At 50.8% G+C, this 26,758-nt stretch overlaps 2 protein-coding genes across 2 annotated transcripts in view; one reads left to right on the top strand and one right to left on the bottom strand.

The window, feature by feature from the left end:
• Window positions 1-3,978: 3,978 nt before the first annotated feature.
• ZNF511 (zinc finger protein 511) lies at window positions 3,979-9,623 on the bottom strand. The gene is made up of 7 exons (XM_059821334.1): window positions 9,468-9,623; window positions 9,168-9,241; window positions 8,024-8,225; window positions 7,733-7,857; window positions 6,626-6,811; window positions 5,104-5,175; window positions 3,979-4,423 (listed from the first exon to the last, which is right to left on the bottom strand). Exons 1-6 carry the CDS (start codon window positions 9,621-9,623, stop codon window positions 5,106-5,108), a joined length of 813 nt encoding a protein of 270 aa, XP_059677317.1. The 3' UTR covers window positions 3,979-4,423; window positions 5,104-5,105.
• Window positions 9,624-11,745: 2,122 nt separating this feature from the next.
• Window positions 11,746-26,758, top strand: part of TUBGCP2 (tubulin gamma complex component 2) — a 36,798-nt gene continuing 21,785 nt past the window's right edge. Inside the window, exons 1-6 of the mRNA XM_059821162.1 lie at window positions 11,746-11,914; window positions 13,480-13,608; window positions 13,932-14,108; window positions 20,663-20,822; window positions 23,691-23,898; window positions 24,935-25,134. Coding sequence (XP_059677145.1) covers window positions 11,765-11,914; window positions 13,480-13,608; window positions 13,932-14,108; window positions 20,663-20,822; window positions 23,691-23,898; window positions 24,935-25,134 — 1,024 coding nt within the window. The 5' untranslated portion in view covers window positions 11,746-11,764. The remainder of the gene's footprint in view (window positions 11,915-13,479; window positions 13,609-13,931; window positions 14,109-20,662; window positions 20,823-23,690; window positions 23,899-24,934; window positions 25,135-26,758) is intronic.

Below are 26,758 nucleotides of genomic sequence, written 5' to 3'. Positions count from 1 at the left end.
TGAGCACCCAGGTGTTTGCACCCCACAACACCCAGGTGTTTGCACCCCCCCAGCACCCAGCTGTTTGCCTCCCCTGAGCACCCAGGTGTTTGCACACCCCCAGCACCCAGGTGTTTGCACCCCCCCCAGCACCCAGGTGTTTGCCTCCCCCCAGCACCCGGGTCTTTGCCTCCCCTGAGCACCCAGGTGTTTGCACCCCACAACACCCAGGTGTTTGCCTCCCCCCAGCACCCAGGTCTTTGCACCCCCCAGCACCCAGGTGCTTCTCCCCGGCATCCAGCGTGACGGGACCCAGCTCCATCACACGGGTGCCTTCAGCTCCCCTACAACAGAAGGAAAAACGGGTGAATTTGGGGCTCTCGGTCCCCAAACCTTTTGCCAATGCATTTCTTCCCCTAGGAGATAAGCTTTGGCGGTGCGTGCCAGTCCGAAGCCGCAATCTGCTGCGACGGGTGACACGCCGCTTCACGCAGGGACCCCTGTTTTCGCACAGGGACCCCTGTTTTCGCGCAGGGCCGGGCGAAGGCCAAGCTCCCGGCACCAGCTCCGCCATCCAAGTGCTGGGTGACCTGGCTAGCGCTTTGCTTAGGGACGTGCCGGGGGAGAAGCCGGAGACGCGCTCGGCGACGCGCTGAATGCGTTATCAAATATCCCTTTCCTAGCTGTATCAATTTTATACTACGAAATGATATTAATTTTGTTAATATCTATATTAATTCACATTATACACTGTCACGCGATGAGGGAGTGGAGTTGGCGACGTTGGTATTAGCGTTCGTGCTTAAGTAAAATAAGCTGATGGCCAGCCCGGCTTGCACGCGGCATCCCGGTTAGCTTGGCTTGGCCGCAGCGTGGTGGGGTGCTCCGCGCTCAAAGAGGGGCGAACGTCTCTTCCCCGGGGAAGGGGCGCAGGGGTGCGCACGCTCGGGCGCTCCGCGCGCAGCTACGGGCACACAATCTCTCTGCCTGCTCGTCCGGGCCTGCCGGCGCGCGCTTTGCTGCGGCCCCACATGCGCGCACGGGCGTGGCGGCTGCGTGGCGCGCTTGCCGTACGTACACGTGCCTGCGGGCTCGCACGCGTGCGCGCCGGCGTGTCCCGGGTTTTTCTACGCGTTTGCTGCGCCCGTGTTACGCGCCCCACGCGTGCGCGGGTGTATGCCGTACCCGCCGATCGTCCTCGTGCGCGTCTTGGGCCACGTCCGTGCTTGCCTGCAAACGCAGGCGCTGCACGTGGATCGTGCTGGCGCGTGTGCGCGCAGGCGGGCTACCCGAGTCCCGCTCCGTGCTTGCGGTTGCTTGCGCGCGGTTGTTTGCCGGCGCGCGCGAACGGCTGACCGGTGCGTGTCCTTCTGACGGCCACTGCTGGGTAACTCCGCCTGCTCCCGCCTGCAGGAAATTTTGCTTACGACAAATCCTACGAGGGGGGGAAAAAAAAAAAATAAAAGAGAGAAATTCAAGTTTTGGCTTGACACAAGGATTTTTGAAAGCCGCCGGCCAGCGAGGAAAGACTTGCCCGTGGACTCCAGAAAAAGTTGGTAGCCCAAAAGAGAGCTAGTCATGAGCCCTGAGGCTGTAATTGCGATTTTTAGTTATTTTTTGATAGCCAGGGCAGGCACTCAGAGACTTGGAGTCTGGGAAAAAGGAAAGAGGGAATTTTCAGGTGGAAACTTATGACCTAAAGGTGGAAGGGAGAGCGGATTGGGCTGCTTCCGCACCCTTTGCACCGTCACGTGCCAAAGCCTGCGGTCACCTCCAGCGACATGGTACGTGCTTCAAATTTCCAGTTAGTCCAGTGGGGAGGGGGGGAAAAAAGCCTCATTAGGGGCTTCCAGGGCTGGAAAGTGATTTTTGGTTATTGCTGGTCCCTGCTGAGAGAAGTCCCCGGGCAGACGTGGGGCAGGAGCACCAGGGTGGTGGCCACAAGGGTGGTGCCAGAGCCTGGTCTTCCCCAGTGCGGGCTGTGGCCCGTCTCTGGGGGACCCCACTGGGGTGAAGGGTGTGCGTGGGGGGGGTGTGGGTGCCTGTGGGGGACAAGGGGGTGTGGGTGGTAGTGGTGGGGCAGTAGCGGGTACGGGGGGGTGTGCACGAGGGTTGACTGTGGGGTGGGCACGTGCTGTGTGGGTAAAGGGGTGCGCGTGCACGGGACTGCAGTTACTGGGTGTGTGTACGGGTGTGCGCAGGGGTACGGGTACGGGGTGGCTCCGGGGGTGGCTCCATGCCGCTCCCTTCTCTCCCCTTCCCCACCTGGACTTCCCTTTGTCCTCCCTCCCTTCCTCCTTCGCTCCCTCTGTCCATCACCCCTCCATCCTTCACTCCCTCCCTCCACCATCCCTCCATCCTTTGCTCCCTCCCGCCATCCTCCCTTCCTTCCTCCTTCACTCCCTCCCCATCATCGCCCTATCCTTCACTCCCTCCACCATCCCTCCATGCCTCGCTCCCTCTGTCATCCCTCCATCCTTCGCTCCTTCCCTCTGCCATGCCTCCTTTCCTCCTTTGCTCCCTCCCTCCACCATCCCTCCATCCTTCGCTCCTTCCCTCTGCCATGCCTCCTTTCCTCCTTCGCTCCCTCCCTCCACCATCCCTCCATCCTTCGCTCCCTCCATCCCTCCCTCCCTCATCCCTCTATCCTTCACTCCCTCCCTCCACCATCCCTCCCTTCCTCCTTCACTCCCTCCCTCACCCCTCCATCCTTCACTCCCTCCGTCATCCTTCCAATGCCTCACTTCCTCCCTCCGCCGTCCCTCTATCCTTCGCTCCCTCCCTCCGCCATGCCTCTCTTCCTCCTTCACTCCCTCCTTCATCCCTCCGTACTTCACTCTCCCTCTGTCCTCCCTCCCTTCTTCACTCCCTCCACCATCCCTCCATCCTTCGCTCCATCATCCTTCCAATGCCTCACCTTCTCCCTCTGCCATCCCTCCATCCTTCGCTCCCTCCATCACCCTTCCATCCCTCCCTCCACCCTTTGCTCCGTCATCCCTCCATCCCTCCCTCCACTGTCCCTCCATCCTTCGCTCCCTCCCTCTGCCATGCCTCCCTTCCTCCTTCACTCCCTCCCTCCCTCATCCCTCCATCCTTCGCTCCCTCCCTTCCTTCTTCACTCCCTCCTTCCACCATCCCTCCATCCTTCACTCCGTCATCCTTCCAATGCCTCGCCTCCTTCCACCATCCCTCCATCCTTCACTCCCTCCCTCTGCCATGCCTCTCTTCCTCCTTCATTCCCTCCCTCATCCCTCCATCCTTCGCTCCCTCCCTCTGTCCTCCCTCCCTTCCTCCTTCACTCCCTCCTTCCACCATCCCTCCATCCTTCACTCCCTCCCTCCGCGCCTCTTCCGGCCTGGCAGCAGGCACTCCCCAGTGCCCGCTGTGCCCAGCACTGCCTGCCCTGCCCGCCACGCTGCCCGCAGTGCTCCCGGTCGGAGGGTTCGCCAGCTGGAGACAGCTCTCTCTGGAGGCCGAGGAGCATAGATTAACACCGGACAAGCCGGCTGAGTTTTAAATGGAGCAAGGCATTTTAAAACTCGCAAGGAAATCTCCCACACCTCTGAAAGCATCATTCCCTGCTCCTATTTGCAAGGATTTTTCAAAGCCCTTTTTATCCTTCCTTCCTCCCAGAAAGGGGGGAGGGAAAAAAAGCAATTATAGATCCTAAGCTTCTTGGATAAATGCCGTTCCAGCAACTTTTTTTCCCTTTATGGACAATTTTACAAGTGTCACGGTTCAACAGGACTCCGAGACCTGGCGGCAGCACGCTGAGCCTGGCTCTGTGTTTCCGATCGATCTTTTCTCCTGGCAGGACGAGAGTAAAAAGGAAAGGAAAGACATAGGGGAAAAACAACCTCCATCTCCACCTGATTTTGGGGGTATTTGGAGCAAAGGGAGGTTCATTCTGCACCTCTGACTCTGCCTGGGCTTCAAAACAGCATTTGAATTCTCTACAAAGCAATTTTGTTAAAATCCCTTTTATTTATTCACCTAGTTGATAGTCACTTTATTTTAACTCCCCGTGGAAATAAGCTGCAAGGCACCAGAACGCTTTCCCCGGCCCTGGCAAACCTTTCGCGTGGGTTTCAGAGCAAGCGCCGGGGAGCAGAGCAGACTTCAGCAAGACGGAGAAGGTCAGAGTTAGGGACCAATGCTTTTTTTTTGTTGTTTTCTTTTTTTGTCGGTAGCTCCAGCTTCCGTACAGTCAGCAGATTTTGTCTTGGAATTTCTTGAATCTATTTTTTCCCCCAAAAAGGCAAAAAATAAAAAAAAAAGATCCTGCGTCACCTCAGCTCCAGCAGCTGATTCCCTCTCACCTCCACGTCGCAGTGCTCCACCACAGTCCGAGACTCTTTAATGGGAGCAACTGATGCGGAGTTCAACCCGCCCCACGTCTGCGTGCCGTCCCAAGGGCTGTCCTCGCTGGGAGCTTTTAAGAACACTGCAAGAAAATGAAAGAATTAAATTAATTGTTGTAATCTACACCGCTTTTCCTCTGGGTTTTATTTTGGTTCTCCCTTGTGCAAGCAGGGCTGGCAGGGAAGCATGACACCCTGCCCTTAGGCCAGCTGAGGAGGCTGGGGGGGACGAGGGGCTTCCTGCAGGAAGAGGGAACACGGAGTAATTTGGCGCGCGTTATCCCTGCTGCGTTTTTGGCGGCGATTCCTTGCAAGTTTTTCACAAAGCCTGCGCCATCCCTGCAGCTGCCTGAAGTTTCGGAACAGCATTTATCATTTCCAAGCTCAGGCAAGATGCAACCGTCTAGATAGACTGCTGCCCAGTGCGGTCCTGGCACCGATGAGATACAAAAACTCACAGCATAGAGGCAGACGATTTTATTTGTATTTTGATTTGAGAGGGGATCAAGAAAGAGTCTGAAATGCTGTCAAAGGGAGGTGGTAGAGAGACACGAAGGGACTGTAGCAAAGCACCTCCCAAGGTATCGGTTTATCCCAAACTGCTGCCACACAATCCCTGTTTTCACCCTTCTGCCTTCCCTGTACGGAGCGGGACCCTCACACACAACTGCCAAGATCCCTGCTCGGTCACGGTGCCATTGCTAACGTTTGCGGGCAGCAGCGGCCAACGCCTTCTCATCTTGCACAATCCTGGTGCACTGACCTTCAGACTTTCTTCCTGGGTCCTTTAAATCCTCGGGTGGCACCTTGTCCAAAGCAAATCGAGGATGGGATCCTGGAAAAGGAGACACACGTCAATACACGTTAACAGCCCACCTCTCGCAGGGTCACCAGGATGCTTTAAACCTTCTGCAGCACTTCAAGCTCCCAGAGTGGGAAGAGCGAGGTGTCGGAGGAGCAGGACATCTAAATCACCAAAGCGTAAGTCAAAAAGCGGGTGAAATACTGGTATGCTTTCCCATTTATGTTCTGGAGGCCTCTCCTCTCTTTACAACCTGGTGTTAAGGTGTTAGAAGAAAATGTAATATGCCATCGGGCAGTTGCAGTCTTTTTTTTGTGGAAGCACGTGATTGTGAAGAGCAGGAGAGCAGAGCAGTAGTAAAAGTGTGACCTTTCAGCAGGAAATTTTCCTCGTAGCCTGCAGTATCATATCGAATTCACGGGACGGCTTCCGTCTGGTTTCCAAGCTGTTACGCTGGACAAAGCAGCGAAGTTTAAAGTGTCGCCGTGGCAGGTGACAGGGATTTTGTCAGGCACACCGTGACATACAAAAGCAGACCCAAGTGGCCGTAGTGCATTGCGAGTGCTTTCAGACTCCACAACTCGTTAGAAAGCCCTGAATCAGTAACGCTCACCTCATTTTACAGAGGCCGAGCAAAACGCTGCCGCCAGCGAATGCGAGAGGGAGCTGAGGGTTCCCCGCGCGAGCTCATCGTGCTACTTCCAGACTGCCAACGTGTCACAGATGCGGCAAACTCAAGCCACAAGAATCCCTTTGCTAGTCTGGAATAGTTCAGGCAAAACCATATTAACCTTTACGCTGAGAGACGATTAAAATGATGAATAAAATGACACCGATCCAGGTGCTGGGAAGAGGGTGGTGACCTTTTGGTGGCTACCTTGTATCTCCTATGGGTTTTACAGCACACAATAAGGGTGATTTCAAAAGTCAAGCCAGCATTAGGCAATTCAGTTTCAACTTTTCTAAAGATTTGATTTCGAAAAAACAAACAGAAGAAACAGCAATGCTGCTCCAGCCTTGCAAAACCCAAGATTCAGAGTAAGATGTTCCCCTGCTTTATTTGTGCCTTGCCCTGCGACTGCGTGGGAACACAGACAGCTACAGTGAAACGCACCAGCTCAGCCCCAAGAAGTCAGCTGGGATGGGAAAGCGTTAGAAAGCAGGAATGCAATTTGTTTGAGTATTTTAGGACAGAGTTCTTATCTTCAGACCCATGCCGTTCTGCAATATCCCGGGAAGAGATCACGAGTGGGCAGACTGACAGAAACTTGTTGACACGGCTTTCACGGTGTACGCACACTCTGTCCTTCCTTATGCTTTCCTCTTTTAAAAATGGCTTTTAAAACATACACGGAAATCCCCCCTCTATTATCTTCAACACAGAAACACGCTGAGCCGTGCTGCGCTAGGCACCGCAAAATGCAATTAAGATGATATGGTCCCAGCCCCAGAAATTTTACCTGTTGAGGCCAGCAGTACAGACCTGGATTTATAGAGTCGTTTCTCCGGCACCGAGGGGCCGGGACTGGCTGCAGGCTGAGGGATCTCCATGTTCTCACCGGGCCCTATCTCCATGGGGTCCACTTGGAATCGCTCCGACGTCTCCACGCTCACATCCATCGGCACGCTGGCACGCTGCTTCGTGGGACAGCTCACGTGCTTGGGGCCACTGCAGAGAGAAAATTTTAATTCCTTTCTCAGCAGCTGCCATGTAAACGCAGAGCCAAGGAAATGAAAGGGATATCATGAGGAAACAGGTCAAGTCCAACTTGGGTGAGTTACTGCACGGAAGCACCGAGATTTGGCTGCGCAAACCACCAGGAGCGGCCAAAAGGCTGCCGGAGAGCTGCACGATAGGCTTGTACGAGTTTCTACTTAAGTATTTGGGGTTGCTGCATTACAGCACACAGCTTTGTCCTCAAGTTATCTTCTTCAGCCCATAAAGCGTAACTCAACGTGCTCAGAGGGTTGGACTAGAGGGTTCACACCAGGCTACCCAAGCAGAGCTTTGAAAGACTCCACAGACTCAATCCCCTGTCTCTTTGGGCACCCATCCCAGGGCCACACCACCCTGCCAGACAAGAAATTTTCCCTCCATCCCCTCACCCAGGTCTCTGAGGAAGATGTTAAACACCACCAGTCTTTGTATTAATCCCTGTGGTGAAAGCAGTGCTTGAAATGAGCAGCCAGCTGAGAAAACCGCTTGCCAAACTTACAAAGCCTCCCTCTGCTCCGCTTGCGCTTTTGGGGAACGGGGATATTGCAAAGGGTTGGAAAGCAAAGCAGGAAACGTGCACAAAGCGATGCAGAAAGATGCTGGGCTTTGCGTTTACGCTTGAGATGGCACGAAGGGAGCAGAGCCCGGAGCCACACGGGGAGAGAAATAAGACGCGCTTCAACATTAAGGTAAAGTAAAACGTTGCCACAGAAAGACTCGCAAATTTACCTGTTCTTACAAGCAGCAGAAAACGTTATTTCTGAGCATCTTAGGACATAAAGTTGCTTACTCTGGAAAGGGAGTGACAGCAGAGAAGCACAACATCACCCCCACAGGGGAAAGCCAGTTGTGTTATTGCAGTGCTGCAGTTACCTTTTCACTTTCTTCGGTCTATCAAACCGAAAGTCAGCAGGATAAAGGTGAACGGTGACCAAGTGGTCCTTTCTCTCCTTGCTGCTCTTGAACTTCTCCGCACAGCCTTCTACCAAACACTTGTACTGAAAGGCAAGGGGAAGAAAAAAACCCAAAAGACGTAATTGGAAAAGGCAAGCAGTGTCAGCAGGGGACATGGGTGCCCTCCCCGAAGGCACAGTCAGTCTCTAAGGATGCCAGCCCATGCCGTGCACATCAACCACGAGCGAAGGGCTGGGCACGGCAACTCACCATGTTTTGCTTCTCGGCCATTATCTGGAAGAGCGAGTCGTGCCACTCCAAGATATGAACATCCAAGAGGTGCCCCGACGGAAAGGAGCACTTGCAGAAGGAGCAGACGTTCCTGTGCAGCGTGTTGTAGTGGTGCTCGTAGCCCTCCAGTGTATCAAAGACCTGGCAGCACCCAGAGATGTGGCAACTGAATTCAGACACCCTGCAGGGAAATTAGGACATCCACGCCTTAAATTAACTTAGAGCCTTAACTCAAGCTGCATATATCCCTCTAGATGACTTTATTTACTTGTGACGTTTTTTGTGACTAATACTTAAATTAAATGCAAGGTGCAATGGAATGAAGATTACGATGGTGTCAGTTGGAAACTTATTTGCCGCTACGGCTTGAGCGTCGTATATATTATCGTCCTCTGAAGGGGTGCTTTGAATAAACATCAAGCAGCGACATGAGAAATAAGCTGTTTGACTTTCAAGTTGCAGCTGTGGATTAAAACTTCGTGCCAACGCTATTTAACAGGCATCTGTAGGATAACCTCATGCAATCATCAAAGTATTTCCTCAGTTTTATACACGAGAGCAGGTTTAAAAGCTAGATGAAGATTTTCCCCCAGGCTTAGCCTTCCTAATTGGGGCTGTCTGTACCATGCAGCTCTCCCGCTGTTTTGACTGGGTAAATAATAACCCGCCACTTAAATCCTCTTGTTGAGCTACAGTCCCAACTTTCAGACACATATGCCTTATCTGCTTATGGAGAACTCTCAGTGAAATGACATCACGTCCAGCAAGCACAAGGAGTCAGTATTTAGACAGACAACTGACTACAGCACGAAATACCAACTTTTGACTTTTTCAGCAGGACATTAAGGCTTGCAAACTGTATCGCCTCACTTTCCTTTATCAAACTGCTTTGCAACGTGTCCGTGCCTTCTCCCTTTTAACTTATTTCTCCTCCTCGGCCTCTAAAGTCCACGGACGAGAGGAACGGCACCCGTCCCAGCCTCGCACCCGTACAACGCGAGCGGGCAGGGTTCATACCAACGGTGCCGCACGCCGACGTGACGCGGAGCGGGACGTGTGAACTAAGAGGCACACCCGCAGCCACCGCGATGCCGGGGCGGCCTGCGGGCCCTGCCTCACTTACTTGGGTCTCTCCGCCACCTCCGCGAAGCTGGTGAGGACACCCTGGAGGTAGAGGTGCCTGTGAACGTCCCCATCCTAGGAGGAGGAGAGAGAGGCCGTGGGTGGCAGGCCTGCCTCCACAGAGCAAACTCTTCTTCTCCACGGAGACAGGCCGCGGCGGGGCCCGCGCTGGGAGGGGCCCGGGGGCGCTCTGAGGGAGCACGGCCGTTGTTTCCCACACAGACCGGGCCCGGAGGCCCCAGGGGCTCGCCTGGCGCGGGGAGGCCCCGGGCCCGCCGCAGGAGGGACGACAGCCCCTCACCTCGAGGAGCGGGTGGTGGGGACCGAGGCGGAGGCGGCGGGGAGCGAAGGTGAAGGGTGGGGGCGGCGGGACGCGGGGCGGCGGCGGCGGCGGCGCGAGGGGCGGACGCGGCCCCTCCCGCAGGCGGCGGCGCAGCCCGGGCGGCAGCGGCAGCATCGCGCGGGAGTGCGCATGCGCGGGGCGCTCTTCCGGGCGGCGGCTGCGCGGGGAGGGGGGTCGCGCATGCGCAGCGCTCGTTTCCGGGCCCCGCCGACTGCGCTTCCGGGCGCCGGCGACTGCACTTCCGGGCGGGCAGGTAGGGACGGGCCGGGGCTGAGGCGCTGCCCGGAGCCGCCGCGGGGGCCGGGGGAGGCGCGGGCCCCCCGGGCGAGCGGGGGCGGGAAGTTGCCGGGATGCAGAGGGACCCGTCGGGATGCAGAGGGACCCGCGGCGGTCCCCGGGAGGGCGTCTCCCGCTCGACCGTCTCCCGCTCGACCCCGGTCCCAGCAGGGCCAATGCTGCAGCGGGTCGCGGGGGGCCGTGTCCGGGCATCCCCGGGGATGGGGATCCCCCAGCGCTTGGGCCCCGTCCCAGGGACGCCCCGCTCGCACGGGGACGGGCTGTTTCCTTGGGGCCGACCGGGGTTTCCCGTGCTGCAGCTGTGCCGGTGCCTCTGGGGCTCCCACGGTGCTCCTCCGAGCAGAGTTCGGCCCCGGTGCCTCCGGGACCCCTTTGGGCAGAGGGAGATGCCGTTGGGTCCCGCTGAGCAAGCCCAGCTCCCCCAGCCTCTCCTCCTGCCTTACGCTTTTGACCCCTGATCGCTTCAGCAGTACAAGGGGGAACTGGAGGTTGTTACTGGTGCCCATCCTCGCTGCTGGGGCTGGTGATATTTGATGTGCCCTTTGGGACAGGGGTGACAGGAGTGACGGCTTTTGGCAAGTTCACGCATCCCGCAATAGGGGTGAAAGATTCGTGGGCTGGGGGTTGTGGTGACCACTCATGGGGACCTTGACGGGCTGGAGAGGTGGGCTCAGAAACCTTAAGGAATCGGGAAAAATGCAAATGCTGACTCCTTGGGGACACAATAACCAAAATGACAGCAGAGGCTGGGTGACGCCTGGCTGGAGCACACCTGTGTAGAAGGGGACCTAGAGGTCTAGGGCAGCAGGGTGGATACGACCAGCGCTGTGCCCTTGTGCTAGCAAAGGCCGGTTCTCACCCACGTTAGCAAGGACGTAGCCAGCAGGTAAAGGAAAGTGAACACTGCATCCCTCTCACCACATCCAAAACGCTCTCGCCGGTCTGAGGGCTCCCTTAGGAGAGAATTAGAAACAAACTGAAGCAAGCCCCGGGGAGGCCCTGATGATGGTGGGTAGAGACCAGGGCGTGCGAGGAGAGGCTGGAGGAGCTGGGCTTGCTCAGCCGAAGACGAGGAGGCAAAGAAGGATTCAACAGCACCTCCCTCTGCCCGAAAGAGTCCCGGAGATGCCAGGGCCAGATTCTGCTCAGGGGGGGCACAGTGAGAGCCCCAGAGGCACTGGCAGCAGCTGCAGTATGGGAAATCCTGGTTGGATATTAGGAACAGGTATTTTCACATGAGGATCAGAGCCCTGAGTGGTGGGGGAATCTGGGTCTTTGGAGATATTTAAGCTTGGACTGGGTGGAGAGTTGGACCAAAGCTTGCAGAGATCCGTTCTTGCCTAAACGATTCCGTGATTTTGGCAAACCAAAAATGCGTCCTTATGCTTGAAATTCTGCATCTGTACAGGGTGTCCCATTAAATTCTGTACTTGCACGATGCCTCAATCAGACTCTTACTTCTGCGGCCACCATTTAAATAACTTTGCAGAATTTGGTGCTTGTCTGTTAATAAAATGGGCAGTAGAATATAAAGACCCCTAAACTTGGAAGAACTGCTTTTGAATCACTTCAGAAGCAGCAGCATGTGTGGGCTGCTGAAGCCAGCAATTTCAGCTCTGTGTGCAGTCTGTCAGTATACCAACCGGCACTTCTTATGTCTCAGTAACTTTTCCACCACCTGTGTGATTGAAAAATCCTCTACCGGCTCACCTGCGTTTAAGGTGGGGTTTGTACCAGTATAGTTAAATCGGGCACAATAATGAGTATCTGTGTTTTGCTTGCTTCCTCCCCTTACATGTATTTCTTTGTTCCAGTCAAATATTTTCACATATGTTGCAAGCTCACAATGTAATCAGGAAATGCTGTTTGTGCGGGTATATTTTCATTTGCAGCGGTTAAATAATAACTTGCCGCCTTTGTTTCTGCATCTCATAGACCTTGTAGCCTCAGGTGGGAGTATGAGCGAGTTCCGCATTCACCACGATGTCAATGAGTTGCTCAGCCTGCTGCGCGTTCATGGCGGGGAAGGAGCCGAAGTCTACATCGATCTTCTGCAGAAGAATCGAACGCCTTACGTTACCACGACTGTCTCTGCGCACAGCGCGAAGGTAAGCGTCGACGTACTGTAATCACAGCTGAGATGCGTTTCAGACCTCAGGGGCCGGCAGGACTCTTGAGGCGGCGTGCTTCCTTTGCAGTCGTTGATAGAGGTTCCGTCAGCTCTGGGAGCACGGTCCTCCGTAAGGAGAAATTCAGGATAAACATTCCTCAGCGTGGTTTCTCTTGGCCAGGGGTGTGAACTACCTTTTCCTTACTCTACTCTTCCGTGAGATAACTTGACTTCGGTGGGTGCGGAGCTGGACACATGTTGGGAGGGGTAATGGCTGTCCTAAGTTTTTCTGAGAGTAACGGTGAAGTCGTGTTGGCATTGGTAAAAAAATGGAGCAATCTGATCTGGAATCTCAATTTAGGGTATAAAGTAGAAAGATTATATCAGGAAAAAGGTAAAATCCTTGCATCTTGGAGAGATTGGTGAAGGAGCATGAGAAGGGTTGTTAGAACTGGGAATTTCAGAGAAGGAACTTATTTTGTGCCTGTGATGGTTGTTTCAAATTTTAATGAGAGGGATTGTTCTCTGGAGGAATAAGACAAATGAAAAATAGTAACTATGAAATGCAATTATGTGAACAATACCTGACTTTTTTTCTGAATATCACCCAGGTATTAGGGATTAAAGCCTGACGCTCTCATGACCAGGCATACTTCTGTGGCCGTAATACTGCTTTTCGTTGTCGTTTTTAAAAGCAATCCATCAGTCAAGCTATAAGTGCTAGAAAACTGCTAACTCTGAAAGTTCAAATCTTTGTAGCCTGAACTGCATGGTTTCTTTAATTCCGGTCTTACGCCTCATTTACACCGACAGCTAGTTCATAGACTTGGAGAAAGATTTAAGCAGGAGGCGCAGCTGGAGACCTGCAGTCCACCCCCTTGCTCGCAGCAGGGCCAGCATCACAGCTACAGCAGACTGCTTAGCTGCATTTTGAAGCTCTCCAGGAGATTCCTCCACCTCTCTGGCCGTGTCCCAGGGTCACCGCTCTCTCCAGAAAGGACTGTTTCCCTAGGGCCAGCTGGGAATTTCCGTGTCGCAGTTTGTGGCAGTGCCTGTGGTGCTTTTGCTGTGCCCCTTGGAGCAGGGTCTGTAACCCCTTTGGGCAATGGCCGGTACGCCCCACCGTCTCCGTGGCTCTGTACTGGGTTCAGTCCAGTTTGTTGATGTCTCTCTTGCTAGTGGGGCCCTCAGAGTGGACCCAGATGCGGCTTCCTCAACGCCAAATCCCTTAATAAACCTGCTGATATAAAATTACATTGCTTCAGACTGAGCATGTGCAAAGCGAGCCCTGCTACGGATCTTGTGCTTACCTTCATCTTTTCTCTCCTGCAGTCCCTTCTCCATCACCTCAAGTGCCAGGACCCCCATTCTCCTCCGGCATAATTATTAGTTGGAGACCAATGCTGCAGCATTCAGTCCAAAACCCACTCCCTGGGTTTGGCGTACTTTGGCAGCAGCAGCGGCCTGCACCTTGTCTCCATCCTTGCACAATGCTCCTCTCTTGAATGCTATGATAATAATATACATTAAAAGTTTAATATTAATGTGGTATTTGTTTTACAGGTAAAAATTGCCGAGTTTTCTCGAACTCCTGAAGATTTTTTAAAGAAGTACGATGAGCTGAAGTCTAAAAATACAAGACATTTAGATTCTTTAGTTTATCTACTGTCAAAACTCACGGAAGACAAAGAGGTTTGTTTCTCCTTTAGAACTGGATGTGTTATAAGTATTCAGCAGTAGCAGCGATGCAATGATTTTAAGTACAGCACACTTTCTGATGTCAGTGTTCAGTGAAGTGCATTGAAATCAACAGATAACCCGTTCTAGCATTTACTTAATTATTAAGGCACCACTGAGAATTACACTCCTCTTGATATAAACCGCTAAGACACGGGAAACTGGGACAGAAGGACCTGTGGTCTGATTCAGCACAACCGTCTTATGGTCACATGTTTTTTGATTTAGGGTGTGCTGACCAGCGTTCACAGAATCTTTTCTTTTTTGCGTTTGTACAGACACTCCAGTATTTGCAACAAAATGCTAAAGAAAGGGCAGAACTTGCAGCAAACGCAGCAACCAGTGGCAGCACAAATTTTTCCATTCCCTCATCTACTTCCAAGATATCTCTACAGGAGCTCGAGGAGCTGCGCAAGCAGCTGGGCAGTGTCACAGCCAACTCCAGTGTACAGCAGGTACTGTCTCTTCCCAAGCTTTGGGTACAAAATCTTTCCCCTTCTGCTCCTGTGTGTAGCTGTGCTTTTAACTTTTATCATCTAGTGGAATTATAAATGTTCCTATCTGTGCAGATAATCTAAATTATCTCTCAAAATTTATTTATCAGATTATATTAAATCTTTGTGCTGTTCTTAATAGAAGTGGTCTTTTTCTAATTTAAATCAGTTAAGGTAAGTCAAGTTTAGGCCACGGCAGTTCTAACTGGAGGGGGTTAATATAACTTCATTTTCCCATTTCAAATGACTGCTTTAAGCTGTGCTGACGTTTTCTTTTCTGCCTGTGGCAGTGCTTGCTCAGGAGCTCAGCAGCCATCGTGGCGTGTCCCCATCCTCGCTAGTTCTGCTCTGTCAGATCGTGTGGGTACAATGCCTCACATAATCATTACCCAAGTGGATACAGCCATTCCTTCTACTTCACTATTTGAGCTCCTGAAATAAATGCTGCAAAGCGATCCCAAAGCCAAAAAGGAAGAAAAAAACCTGCTGTAGAAGTAAACCGTATCATTGCAAGACACAGGCTTAGAAAACAGTTAAGCAAGCATTTCGTTATCAGTAGGCTGGGAGGTAGGAAGTGCAAAAGGGTGATTATTACTTAAATCCCATCTTCAATTTCCTATAATCATTTGTATAAATAACTACGCTGTGATGGGTTGACCTTGGCTAGCCGCTCTGTCACTCCCCCTGCTCAACAGGACAGGGGGGAGAAAAATACGACGAAAAGCTTGTGGGCCAAGACGAGGGCATTTTGGCTGCGGAAGGCACAGGAGCCACTGTGTATGGACAGTTATTTCGACAGAGGTGAAAGAATAATAAGGTCCTTAGTGAGTGAGCAACTGGACAATATGTGCAAATGCTTCCATTTAAAATTTTGCAGCTGATCTTTGTCCCAGAGGTTTGTTTCTGTTCTGCCTTCTGATGACTGGTCAATAAAATCTAACAGGGGACAAGCCTCCAGGCTCTGCATGTGACTGTTTCGGGGGATGCCGGCCTGCTTGTGAACGCTCAGAAATCACACTCCGGGCGGGTCTTCTCCGCCTGCAGTCTCTGTTGCGGCAGTCCTGCGCCCTCGCTCAGTGGAGGCATATCTATGTCTTGTTGGCGCATGGGGTCTGTCTGCATTGGTGCGGTGTGTGCTTCACTCAGCTGCTCGCTCTGCGGCACTGCTGACCCTGTCTTGGCCACGTGGCAGCATTCGCGTTCATGATGCATCCTACCAGCCTTTGCTGTTGAGCTCTCTAGCTGTGGCTGTGCGTGGTTTATTGCCCGTGCTGGCTTCTCAGCAGATGTGCAGTTACTCTTCAGTCTGTGAAGATCTTTCTGTGGCAGTGGCTGAGCAGAGCTAATACCTTCCAGGGAGCGCCCTCTTGTCCCTGGTGAAGATGATGACAGGAGATGATGCATCTGCCAACAAGCCGGGGAGTTTGCTGGGGTGGTCAGATCACTTCAGGCCGTCGATGGCTAGATGAATGGACCCTCCATGTTCAGTGTTTTGGGACACCCGATGGGTCTCTCAGCTTGAAGGGCTGTACGTGCATGTGATGATGGAGAGTTCAAATCCTAAACAGAGAGTGTGTAACCCCCTCCCGCTGTCAAGCAGTGACAAAACCAGCCTTGTTCCACATACACTGAAATAACGTGTCTGCACGGACTGAAATACATGCCTGACTCATCCACATCCTTCACAGATGATCTGAGTCAAGTGGCTGATTTAGATCATGAAGAGAAGATGAATTTTCAGTACGATGACTGATCTTTTTAATAGGATTTATGTGCAGACTTGCTAACAGAGGAAAGAGTAAGTGGTGTTCTCTGGGATGTGCAGCGCACAACCAAAGGAATTGAAATGGCAATGCAAGCCAATTAAAAAGATTTGTGCCTCCCTGCTGTTCCATTTATATTTTGTTCAGACTTAAAGAGCTGAAACTCTGATAAAAGGCCCTAATGGGCAGGTGCTCGGGGCCATTGAGTTAGTAGGGCTGTATCAACACACATAGCTGAAATCTCTTGACCCAGAGTTTCCTCTAGAGCCACTTCCCAAGAGGACTGTCAAGTAGTTATAGTAATTGCAGTTGATTTATTTCTCCATCTCTTTTCTAGAAGCCAGGTTGTGCACTGGCACAAGCCCTGGAGTGATCCTTCACACTGTATTAATGCATGCGAAGGTCTCACTTGAGTAACTATTTGCGATACTCGTGGCACCATCTTCGTTCACCCGGCATGGAGGGTAGCTGCTGGTCTTCCCACAGATTCATTGAGGCACTGGTGGGAGGAACTGCTGGGGTTGCCCAGTCCAGCCTCCCTCTCACGGCAGGACTGTCACCCACACCAGATCAGGGCAGCTGTCGTTTTGTCCATCTGAGTTCTGCAGCCCCCAGGAGGGAGGTATCCCACCTCCCTGCTGACCCATCCCACGGCTGCTCCCCCTCCATGGGAAGAAGTGTCTCTTCCTGCCCGATCTCAATATCCCAAGAGGCAGCTTGTGTCCGTGGCCACCTGAACCTCCTGCCACTGCTGAGAGGGGTTTGGCTTCGCCCATCATCTTGGTACTTGTCCTTCTTGTAGTTGCAGGCTGCTCTTAGACCTTCTGTTGGCCAGACCCAGCAAAACCCAGTTGCCCCCACCACTCCTCCTTGGTCCTGTGCTCTGGGTCCAGCATATGCCCACCGCCACCCATCTTACCTGGCACCAGGGCTGTAGTGCAGGGAGCCCTATGGCGCAGTTGGCATTCATTGAGCGCGAAGATGAACTCTTTCTCCACCTTGATGGATGTGGGCGCTGTCCTTGCGTAAGATGACAGATGTAGGTTCATCAGCATGACGGTGGCAAACTGCCACCCTATCACATGGGCTTTTAAGAGCCAGGCTGACACCTGAGGGCCAAGTTTTCAGTCCTGGGAGTTTTATCCAGGCTGTCATTGAAGCCTGAAATGACAATGATCTAAATCTTAAGTTGCAGAGAGAAGGTGATTCATGCCCCTGAGACACGTGCTTAGTCACCGGTGCCAGAAGTGGTGTGCCATCTGCCCTGCGATTACTTGGCACTGTCAGAGAGATCATCCAGGGATCTTTCAGTGATTGGACTTGCTTCTTGGACCAGTTTTGGCCCAAGAATCATCGAGGTGGTAAAAGTTACATGTTCCCTTTCAGGTAGATGTGTCCTTTATACCCAAAACCGTGTCAACTTTTTTGAACTCTGCCAGTTAAGAAATTCACACTAGAGCTGGTTGAACTCCAACAGAAGCTCGTTGCCTCTTGTCATCCCAGAGAATCACTAGTGAAGAAGAACCAGTCCCTCAACGAAGAAGGTTCTGTGTTTTGTTTCAGGGGTTCTGGCTGCTCCTGTTCACGATCGCTATAAGGAATAGATCTCAGTCCCTACCTTTTTATTAGGGACAGATGCCACAGCCCACACCCTTACTCCAGGCACCCACCAGCCCACAGGCTGTGAGCTCACAGGGACAGAGGTGCCAGCATGCTCCCTCACAGTGCCGTGAGCTCATCTCATTTCAGAGACTTCCCTCAGGCTCTGGCAGCTATTTGGCTTTTTCTTGTATAGTATGGAAGTGGAGAATTTTACAATAGGTATTTTCCAGGGCCAAGAAGGAAAGGAGACTACTAGATGGATAAGGAATTGGCTGGATGGCCGCATCCAAAGAGTTACGGTCAGTGGCTCAATGTCCAAATGGAAACCAGTAACAAGTGGTGTCCCTTGAGGGTCTGTATTGGGACCAGTACTATTTAATATCTTCATCAATGACATACCTAGTGGGATTGAGTGCACCCTCAGCAAGTTTGCAGATGACACCAAGCTGTGTGGTGCAGTCGATACGCTGGAGGGAAGGGATGCCATCCAGAGGGACCTTGAAAGGCTGGAGGAGTGGGCCCATGTGAACCTCATGACGTTCAGCAAGGCCAAGTGCAAGGTCCTGCACCTGGGTCGGGGCAGTCCGCACTATCAGTACAGACTGGGGGATGAAGGGATGGAGAAGAGCCCTGTGGAGAAGGACTTGGGGATACTGGTGAAAAAACAATTGGATGTGAGCCGGCAATGTGCGCTTGCAGCCCAGAAAGCTAAGCGTATCCTGGGCTGCATCACAAGAAGCGTGGGCAGCAGGTCGAGGGAGGTGATTCTCCCCCTCTACTCCATCCTCGTGACACCCTATCTGGAGTACTGCATCCAGCTGTGGGGTCCCCAGTGTAAGAAAGACGTGGACCTGTTAGAGTGGGTTCAGAAGAGGCCATGAAAATGATCCGAGGGCTGGAACACCTCTCCTATGGAGAGAGGCTGAGAGAGTTAGGTTTGTTCAGCCTGGAGACGCGAAGGCTCCGAGGAGACCTTTCTGCGGCCTTTCAGTATATAAAGGGGGCTTGTAAGAAAGGCAGAGTAAGACTTTTTTCCAGGGCCTGTAGTGACAGGACAAGGGGCAATGGTTTTAAACAGAAAGAGGGTAGGTTTGGATGGGATGCTCCATCCCTGGCAGTGTTCAAAGTCAGGTTGGACAGGGCTTTGAGCAACCTGATCCAGTAAGAGGTGTCCCTGTCCACGGCAGGCGAGTTGGACTGGATGATCTTTAAAGGTCCCTTCCAACCCAAACCATTCTGTGAGCCTATGATCTGATTTCATTTTGGCAATGGGAGACAGGAATTACTTCATGTCTCTGAATTTCCAAGCTGCAACTTTCATATAGTCCATCTCACTGAACTAGCTCTATTTTATAGTACTGTCTTCCATCCACGTGTGCTGTTGAGATCTTACCTGGCTCTGTTAGGCTGTATCATCTCCCGTACTTAGCACAATGCCTCAGAAGCTTTTGGACTTAGATACTTTCTTAGTCTGCTCTCTCATAAGTAAGCATGGTTCATGGAGACATTGTGATGGTGAGGTCCATGGTTTGTGGAGCTTTTTTCCCAACTCATTCCTCCCTGCCATTTGGGAAGACGTAATGACGGCTGCCATTCTCCTAAGCAGAAGCTTGTTGATACAGGCATGTTGCATAGGGCCAGTGCTACAGGGAGATCTTCCATTCCAGGTCTTCCTTTAATGACCTGGAGCACAAGATGATACAGAAAGTGCACATGATGTTTTGATCTTTTAGCCAATGTCTGTGTGTCCAGATTGTGACGAGCAAGTAAACTACTATATGCTACTTCAACAGAGGAGTATTTTCTCACTGGATGGGTTTAAGATTTATAAAGGAGTTCAAGTTGTTCACCCATGTGAAGGACTCAGTCCTACACTGAGATCTGCAATTTTATGTGAAGTTTAGTCATCCTTTGACTTCCTGGCAGCTTACTTGACACTTCATCCTTCTCCATACCCTCCTACGAGAGTCCTGTTTCTATTAGGGGAGTGGAGGAAATTTAGGTCCTTCCAGCAGATCACACATATACAGTACAAGTAGGAATGTGGTGTTACTTTGGGGTGCCTTTCTGACCTGAAAACATTGTACCGGCGTTACGCCAGCGGCGAGGCTGCAGCAAATGTGCCCAGAAATGGTGCTGCTTGGAGGAGTGGTCCACAGCTGATGCTTGTTTGAAGGATTTTAAGATCCAGCACTGGGCAGCTCTGAGAATATAAAAAATGGCCGGGGCCAGGCGCAGTGTGCATCAACTACCTCTCACATGTAAGAGTGCCATTCTTTAAGATGCAAAGCTCACACGTACATTTGCTTCCTTCCCAAATTCCTCTCTCCTCTGAGACGTCCTATGAGAGGAAAATAAAATAAAATAACCCAGTGCACATCCCATTTCACATACACGTCTGTGGAGCTTGAGAAATGGCATTCATAAGCATGTCCCCCATGTTTGTGTGCTTGGGGCTCTAAATATTCATGTAGGTTGTATATCTTAGAGGCCTCTCCAGCTGATGATTAATCTTGCACTCCATTTATTTTAGCGTCAGAGACCCGGAGCCAGGGGTGGAAAGTTTTTTAGTCTTTAAGAGCTCACTTCCTTTGCTGACTTTTATTCAGAGTAAAACACTCCGTTGTTTTCCAGCTATCTGTGGGTGGATTATCTGGATTGCATTTGGCATGCAGCTACTCAGTGGGTACTGTGCAGAAACCGAGTTCAGAGGTGTTCGTTAGCCTATCTGCAAGTGCTCCTTGAATAAGACGTTACTGCTTACTGCTTCTGGAAGGAGTTTGCTGTCTTTCATGTGGTGCACTTTGCAAACTAGTAAGCTGCTTGGTGGTTGTGCGTGTCCCCATTCTGCTCCCCTGTGTGTGTCTTAGCCCCCAGGCTGGTGGGGAGGCGTGCAGAGAGGTGTTTTTTGATGTACCCTCCAATAAAAAGAAGGCCAACTGTATAAAAAATCACCTCTGCAGCATTGAGACGAATAGACTAGATGGTATTGGAGACCAAATCCTACACCATGCTACTGAAGCATCAGCTATTCTACTTTCTGTTCTCAAGTTGTCTGTTTACAGTCAATTTCTGCTTGAAATTCAAAATTTATTGGACTTCTGAAGATCTTTTTTTTTCCTTCTTTCTCTCTCTCTCTTTTTCCAACAGCCTCTTGAGCTTACACGAAAAATCCTCCGAGATAAACAGAACAAGAAGAATTCTGGTCAGCCCATTCCAGTATTTCCATCCTGGGTGTATGAGAGACCTGCACTTATTGGCGATTTCTTAATTGGCACCAGTTTAAGCACTGACACAACGGTACCGATAGGTATGTGATACGCAGGGAAAATGGTATTAATTTCTTATGTTTTGTACTTGTTCAGAAGTGCTGTTCAGATTTCATCACACTCAGGATGAAAGCAGAACCTGGCTCCTTGCACTCTGCAGATGAAGAGCAGGGTTCAAAAAAAAAGAGCCCCAAACTTATTTTCTTCACAGTCCTGTGCTGAATTCCAGCCCCACTGTTGATCCATGGGATCTAATCTGTTTTGAGTTTCTCAGTCCTTTTCCTCTCTTGAGTCACAGCCTCCATAAAATCCTACTCTACAAGTATCACATCTGCATTCTCAGCTGAAAAATCTGTAGTCGTACCTGATGGGGGAGTATTCATCAATCCACCCAGCTCAATATCCTCTCCAGTAAGACTATAAAAACCTCCCTGATTTGCTGTCAGAGAGACCTCGCCAGAGCTGCAGGGGACTAATCTCTCCCCGTTGTATTCTAGCTTTAGGCTGAGCTGGGTATAGTTTTTTACTCATAAATTAGATTTAAGAACTTTTTTTGGAAGAGAACAGCTGAGTTAGAGACTCACGTTTCCGTTCCCCAGAACTGTGGAGGTTCCTACAAGAAACCTGTAGCTTCTTCCTGATGTGGATTTGGGCTGTGTCTAAGGGGGACGTGAAAACAGTAGGCTTATTCACAGAATCACAGAATCACTAAGGTTGGAAAAGACCTGTAAGATCATCAAGTCCAACCATCAACCAAAAAATACAACCATGCCCATTAAACCATGTCCCACAATGCCATGTTCACACGTTCCTTGAACACCTCCAGGGATGGGGACTCCACCACTTCCCTGGGCAGCTTATTCCAGTGTCTCACCACTCTCTCAGTAAAGAAATTTTTCCTAATATCCAGTATAAACAAACCTCCCATGGCGCAACTTGAGGCCATTTCCTCTTGTCCTGTCACTCGTCACTTGGGAGAAGAGGCCAACACCCACCTCACCACAACCCCCTTTCAGGCAGTTGTAGAGAGCGAGAAGGTCTCCCCTCAGCCTCCTCTTCTCCAGACTGAACACCCCCAGCTCCCTCAGCCGCTCCTCATCAGACTTGTGCTCCGGACCCCTCACCAGCTTCATCGTCCTTCTCTGGACACACCCCAGCACCTCAACGTCCTTCTTGGAGCAAGGGGCCCAAAACTGAACACAGCATTCGAGGTGCGGCCTCACCAGCACCGAGTACAGGGGCACGATCACCTCTCTACTCCCGCTGGCCACACCATTTCTGATACAGGCCAGGATGTCATTGGCCTTCTTGGCCACCTGGGCACACTGCTGACTCTCATTCAGCCGGCTGTCGACAAACACCCCCACGTCCTTTTCTGTGGGGCAGCTTTCCAGCCACTCATCCCCAAGGCTGTAGTGTTTCATGGGGTTGTTGTGGCCAAAGTGCAGGACCCGGCACTTGGCCTTATTGAACCTCATACAATGGCCTCAGCCCATCGATCCAGCCTGTCCGGATCCCTCTGCAGAGCCTTCCCATCCTCCAGCAGATCAACACTCCCTCCCAACTTGGTGTCATCTGCAAACTTGCTGAGGGTGCACTCGATCCCCTCATCCAGATCGTCAATAAAGATATTAAACAAGACCGGTCCCAAAACTGAGCCCTGGGGGACTCCGCTTGTGACCGGCCGCCAACTGGATTTGACTCCATTCACCACAACTCTCTGGGCTCGGCCATCCAGCCAGTTTTTTACCCAGTGATGAGTGCACCTGTCTAAGCCACGAATTCTTGGAGGTGCCCTTAAATAGGGCATTTCTGCTGGCGCCTTTTGAGATGTGCTATGAGGGTATGTTCCTAGCAAGCTCAGAACCATTTGTTCTCTTACATACAGTCCTGCAAATGGAGAGGGATTGTTGCCTTGTTTCATGAGATGAGCTTTGCAGTAGTTAGTGTTGTAGCCCCTCTCTTCCCTGATCTTCTGATGTACTTGATTATATTTCAGGTTGAGTCCTTTATGGTTCTTTGCAGCTGGTTTGTAGTTGACCGCACCATTCAGAGACCTTACGGTTTGCAGTTCACCCGCAGCATTTGCTGGGCTAGCATTTCTTTGTGTCTGTATTTGACCTGTTTTCTTGATATTTGAATATTTCAGCGGAGGGGAGGTTGGGGGAGTTGTTGACAAGATTGCAGCTCCTCGGGTCCAGTGTAACCGAGCCCTTGTGTGTGGAAGGATCAGCAGCACAAGCTGTGGGTGATGTTCTCTTGGCCACAGTTGTCGGATGTGTAGCCCTGTCTACTTGATTTGCTTTAGCTATAAATGAGCAAAGGATTCTGTTTTCCTGGAAAGCAAGGTAGATGATTTTGGAGTTGACCCTAAGTCAGTTTTATTTCTCTGTATCTTGGAGAAGAGAAGACTGAGGAGAGATCTTATTAATGCCTATAAATACTTCAGGGGTGGGTGCCAGGAGGATGGGGCCAGTCTTTTTTCAGTGGTGCCCAATGACAGGACAAGAGGTAACGGGCACAAGCTTGGTCATAGGAAGTTCCATCTAAACATGAGGAGGAACTTCTTTACTTTGAGGGTGGCAGAGCACTGGAATGAGCTGCCCAGAGAGGTTGTGGAGTCTCCTTCTCTGGAGATATTCAAAACTTGCCTGGATGCATTCCTGTGCAACCTGCTGTAGGTGACCCTGCTCTGGCGGGGGGGTTGGACTAGATGATCTCCAGAGGTCACTTCCAACCCCCGTCATCCTGTGATTCTGTGATTCAGCTTTGTGTGATCTTCCTTTGTTCTCTTTGAATGGTGGTATGTCTTCCTTTCAAGTTTCAGGCACTAGATTGAAATGATCCGATCAGGTAGTACTACGGCATGTTCTGATTGTGTTCTTTTTTTGTCTTCTCTTTGAAAACAGGTACTTTGCCGTTAGCCTCCCAAGAATCCATGATTGTAGAGGACTTGCTCTACGTTCTGATTGGTGTGGATGGAAGATACATCACAGCACAGCCTCTTGTAGGCAGGCAGAACCGAGCGTTTTCAGTCGATCCAAACTTGGACTTGTCCATCAAAGAGCTGGTGACCAGGATTCTTCCTGTAGCGGCAAGTTACTCTGCTGTCACCAGGTACCAAGCTGACTTTTGTCAGAGGAGGATGTTCTCCTTTGAGCATCAGGTTGTAGAATAGAGAATCTGTCATTGTGTAGATGTTAACTTCCAAGCTTAATTTAAACCTATGGGGTTATAAAATAAGAATGACAATTTCTTTGAATTGGTTTTAGCTACATTTCTTTTTGCTGGGTTTCTCCTCTGTGCTGCCAGTTCACTTTTTCACTCACCTCACCTTCGCTATGTCCAAACTTGGTCTGGGTACATTCAGGCAAAGTGCAAATAGGATATGTCTGCTTGTTCTGGCTTGTCTCTTCCCACTCTGCTATGAATTTCTCCATGTTGCCTGCTTTTTGCTCTCCTCTGGGCATCCAGGACTGAGACAACCTTTGTGCGCTTCCGAGCAGGAGAACCTACTGGTAGCCACCTTAAGTAATTGTTAAACGGTCTTAGTATAAGCAGATGTTTGTTGTGTAGATGTCTGCGTTTGATTCAAAGTCCCTAAAAGATCAGCAAAGAGAAAGCAGCATTTTTAGGATGTGATTCGTCCAATGTCTTTTACGTCTCCTTCCAGATGATATGACTTATGTTCAGAAGCATCTGTCTTTTTCCACTAACATATATGGAGCCATCTAAATCTGGTCAGATGAATCCCTGCTGTGCCATGTGGTGTCAGCAGCTAGCAACAGTGCTTTCCCCACATGTCTGGGTCCTTTTGAGATCTTTTCCTGTCCTCTAATCTGTTGCTTATGCAAAGACAATCACCTTGAAAATCCTGGCTCTCGCTTTTTACATAGTGGTTTTGCAAATAATTCTAGTTCCCCTGCAATTCGAGAGGAAATGTCTTCCCACAGCTTTCCGTACTAGGAAATGTGGTGATGAGAAATAGGCAGGGGGACACAGAGCAAATGCGGAACCTGAAACTCCAGCTGAAGACTGGTGCGCTTTCCAACACACGATCTACTCGTGCGCTTGTACAGTGTCCTGAAGATAAAATTCCTGAAAATGATAGAAGGTGCCTTGTCTGAAAGAGTTTCTATTTTGCTTTTTACAGGTTTATAGAGGAGAAGTCTTCCTTCGAGTATGGACAGGTAAATCATGCTCTGGCTGCTGCTATGCGGACTCTAATCAAGGAATACATGATACTAATTACCCAGTTGGAACATCTTCAGAGACAGGGACTTCTGTCACTGCAGAAACTCTGGTTTTATATCCAGCCCACAATGAGGACACTGGAGATTCTTGCTTCGCTTGGTAAGTTTCAAAAACACAGTCATTACATTTTGACAGGTGCCTGACAGTGGCTTCTGAACACTGTACAGAGTAGCAATACAGGCAGGGCATATGTCATTTTAATTGTATGTAATATTAAAGAAGAAAGCCATGGGGAATTGCACGTGTCAGAGCACAGCTCTTTTTTGAGAGCGGTGGGCTCTAGGGCTGAATCTGCCCTTCAGAGCTGTCATGAGGTGAGTCCATGCCTTTTACCTTCACAATCCATGCCCTTCGGATCAGCTGTTTCCACCGCTGCTGTCTCTACTCAGCTTCTTTCCAAATGCCTCTCCAGCTATATGTGGGTGTATAACCACAAACTGATTCAATCAGAAAGAACCCCTGGAAGTTTCTGCTGTTTTTCTTGCTGACAGCTACAGCAGGTTGCTCAGGGCCATGTCCAGGTGAGTCGGGACAATCCTCAGTGACGGAGATCCCCCACCATTCTGGGCCTTTCCCTGTGACTTCACCACCCTTTTTGTGAACATTTCTTTCTGTATCTCCAACTGGAATTGCCCTTCTTGCAACTTTTGCCCTTTTGATATTGTCACGGTGCTCCTCCAAGAGGAATCTCACACCATCTCCTCTAGAACCATCCGTTGGCTAGTGAAGGAATGATGTTCAACAACTCCCAGCTTCATCTTTTCTTCTCTCAGCTCCCTGAGGCTCCTCTGGGGACCCCAAACTGAACGCAGTGCTGCAGGTGTGGCCTCACCAGTGCTGGGCAGAGGGGAATAATCACTGGCAGTGCAGCCCTGGGTGCAGTTGGCATTCTTCGCTGCAAAGACACGCTGCCGACCCACGATCATCTGGTTGTCCACCAGGACCCCCTGGTTGTTCTCTGTAACGCTGCTTCTCAGCCAGCTGGTCCCAGCCTGTGCCATTGCATGAGTTTGTTGGTCACAGATGCAGTTACCTCAATAATTTTGGTTAAAGTCTTTGGCGTGAGAATATTTGTACATTTCTCTCTACTCGGCCCAGATAATTTATCTGGACATAAATATCTGTTCTATTTACAATCTGGAATTGGATGATCCCTCTTGGTATTCACGTTTCCTGACATTTTCAGTTTTTTGGAACACAGCATTTAGCCAACTACATTAAGGTTTACTTCGATCTGAAACTCACAGCAGTACTGTATTCCTCTGTCCTTATGTCCCTTTTGCGATCGCAAAGTATGAATTTCACTATCAACCTACCCAAATCCTGGTGTTTGAGCTGTATGTGTGGCTACCTCAGTGTTACGGTTGAGAACAGAAGTACTTTTGAGATCAGAGGTTTCTCAAGCAAGCCACTGAAGTGTGTGTTTCTTCCATCACCACCTGGAAAGTGGATCTTTATAAATGGTCCCTTCGGTGTAGGATGCTTTTGGACTCTAAGCCACCATGTACCTTGTGTCTACCTGAGTTCAGTTCGCCCTCCCTGGAGGGCTGGGTTTGGGTTTTGCTTTTTTAGATTGTGGATCATTTGGGTTTTCTTTTCAGGACATTTCAGGGTGTAAGCTTTTGGTTGTGTGGTGGAATGGCCTTGCATCTTCACAGGAGGGGTCTACAGCTGACATGGAGATCTGTGACTTAGGGTGGTCAGCTAATCAACTGCTAACTTC

Source organism: Gavia stellata, chromosome 9, assembly GCF_030936135.1.
Source record: "Gavia stellata isolate bGavSte3 chromosome 9, bGavSte3.hap2, whole genome shotgun sequence".
Taxonomy (NCBI): domain Eukaryota; kingdom Metazoa; phylum Chordata; class Aves; order Gaviiformes; family Gaviidae; genus Gavia; species Gavia stellata.
This window is presented reverse-complemented; position numbering and strand designations above follow the sequence as displayed.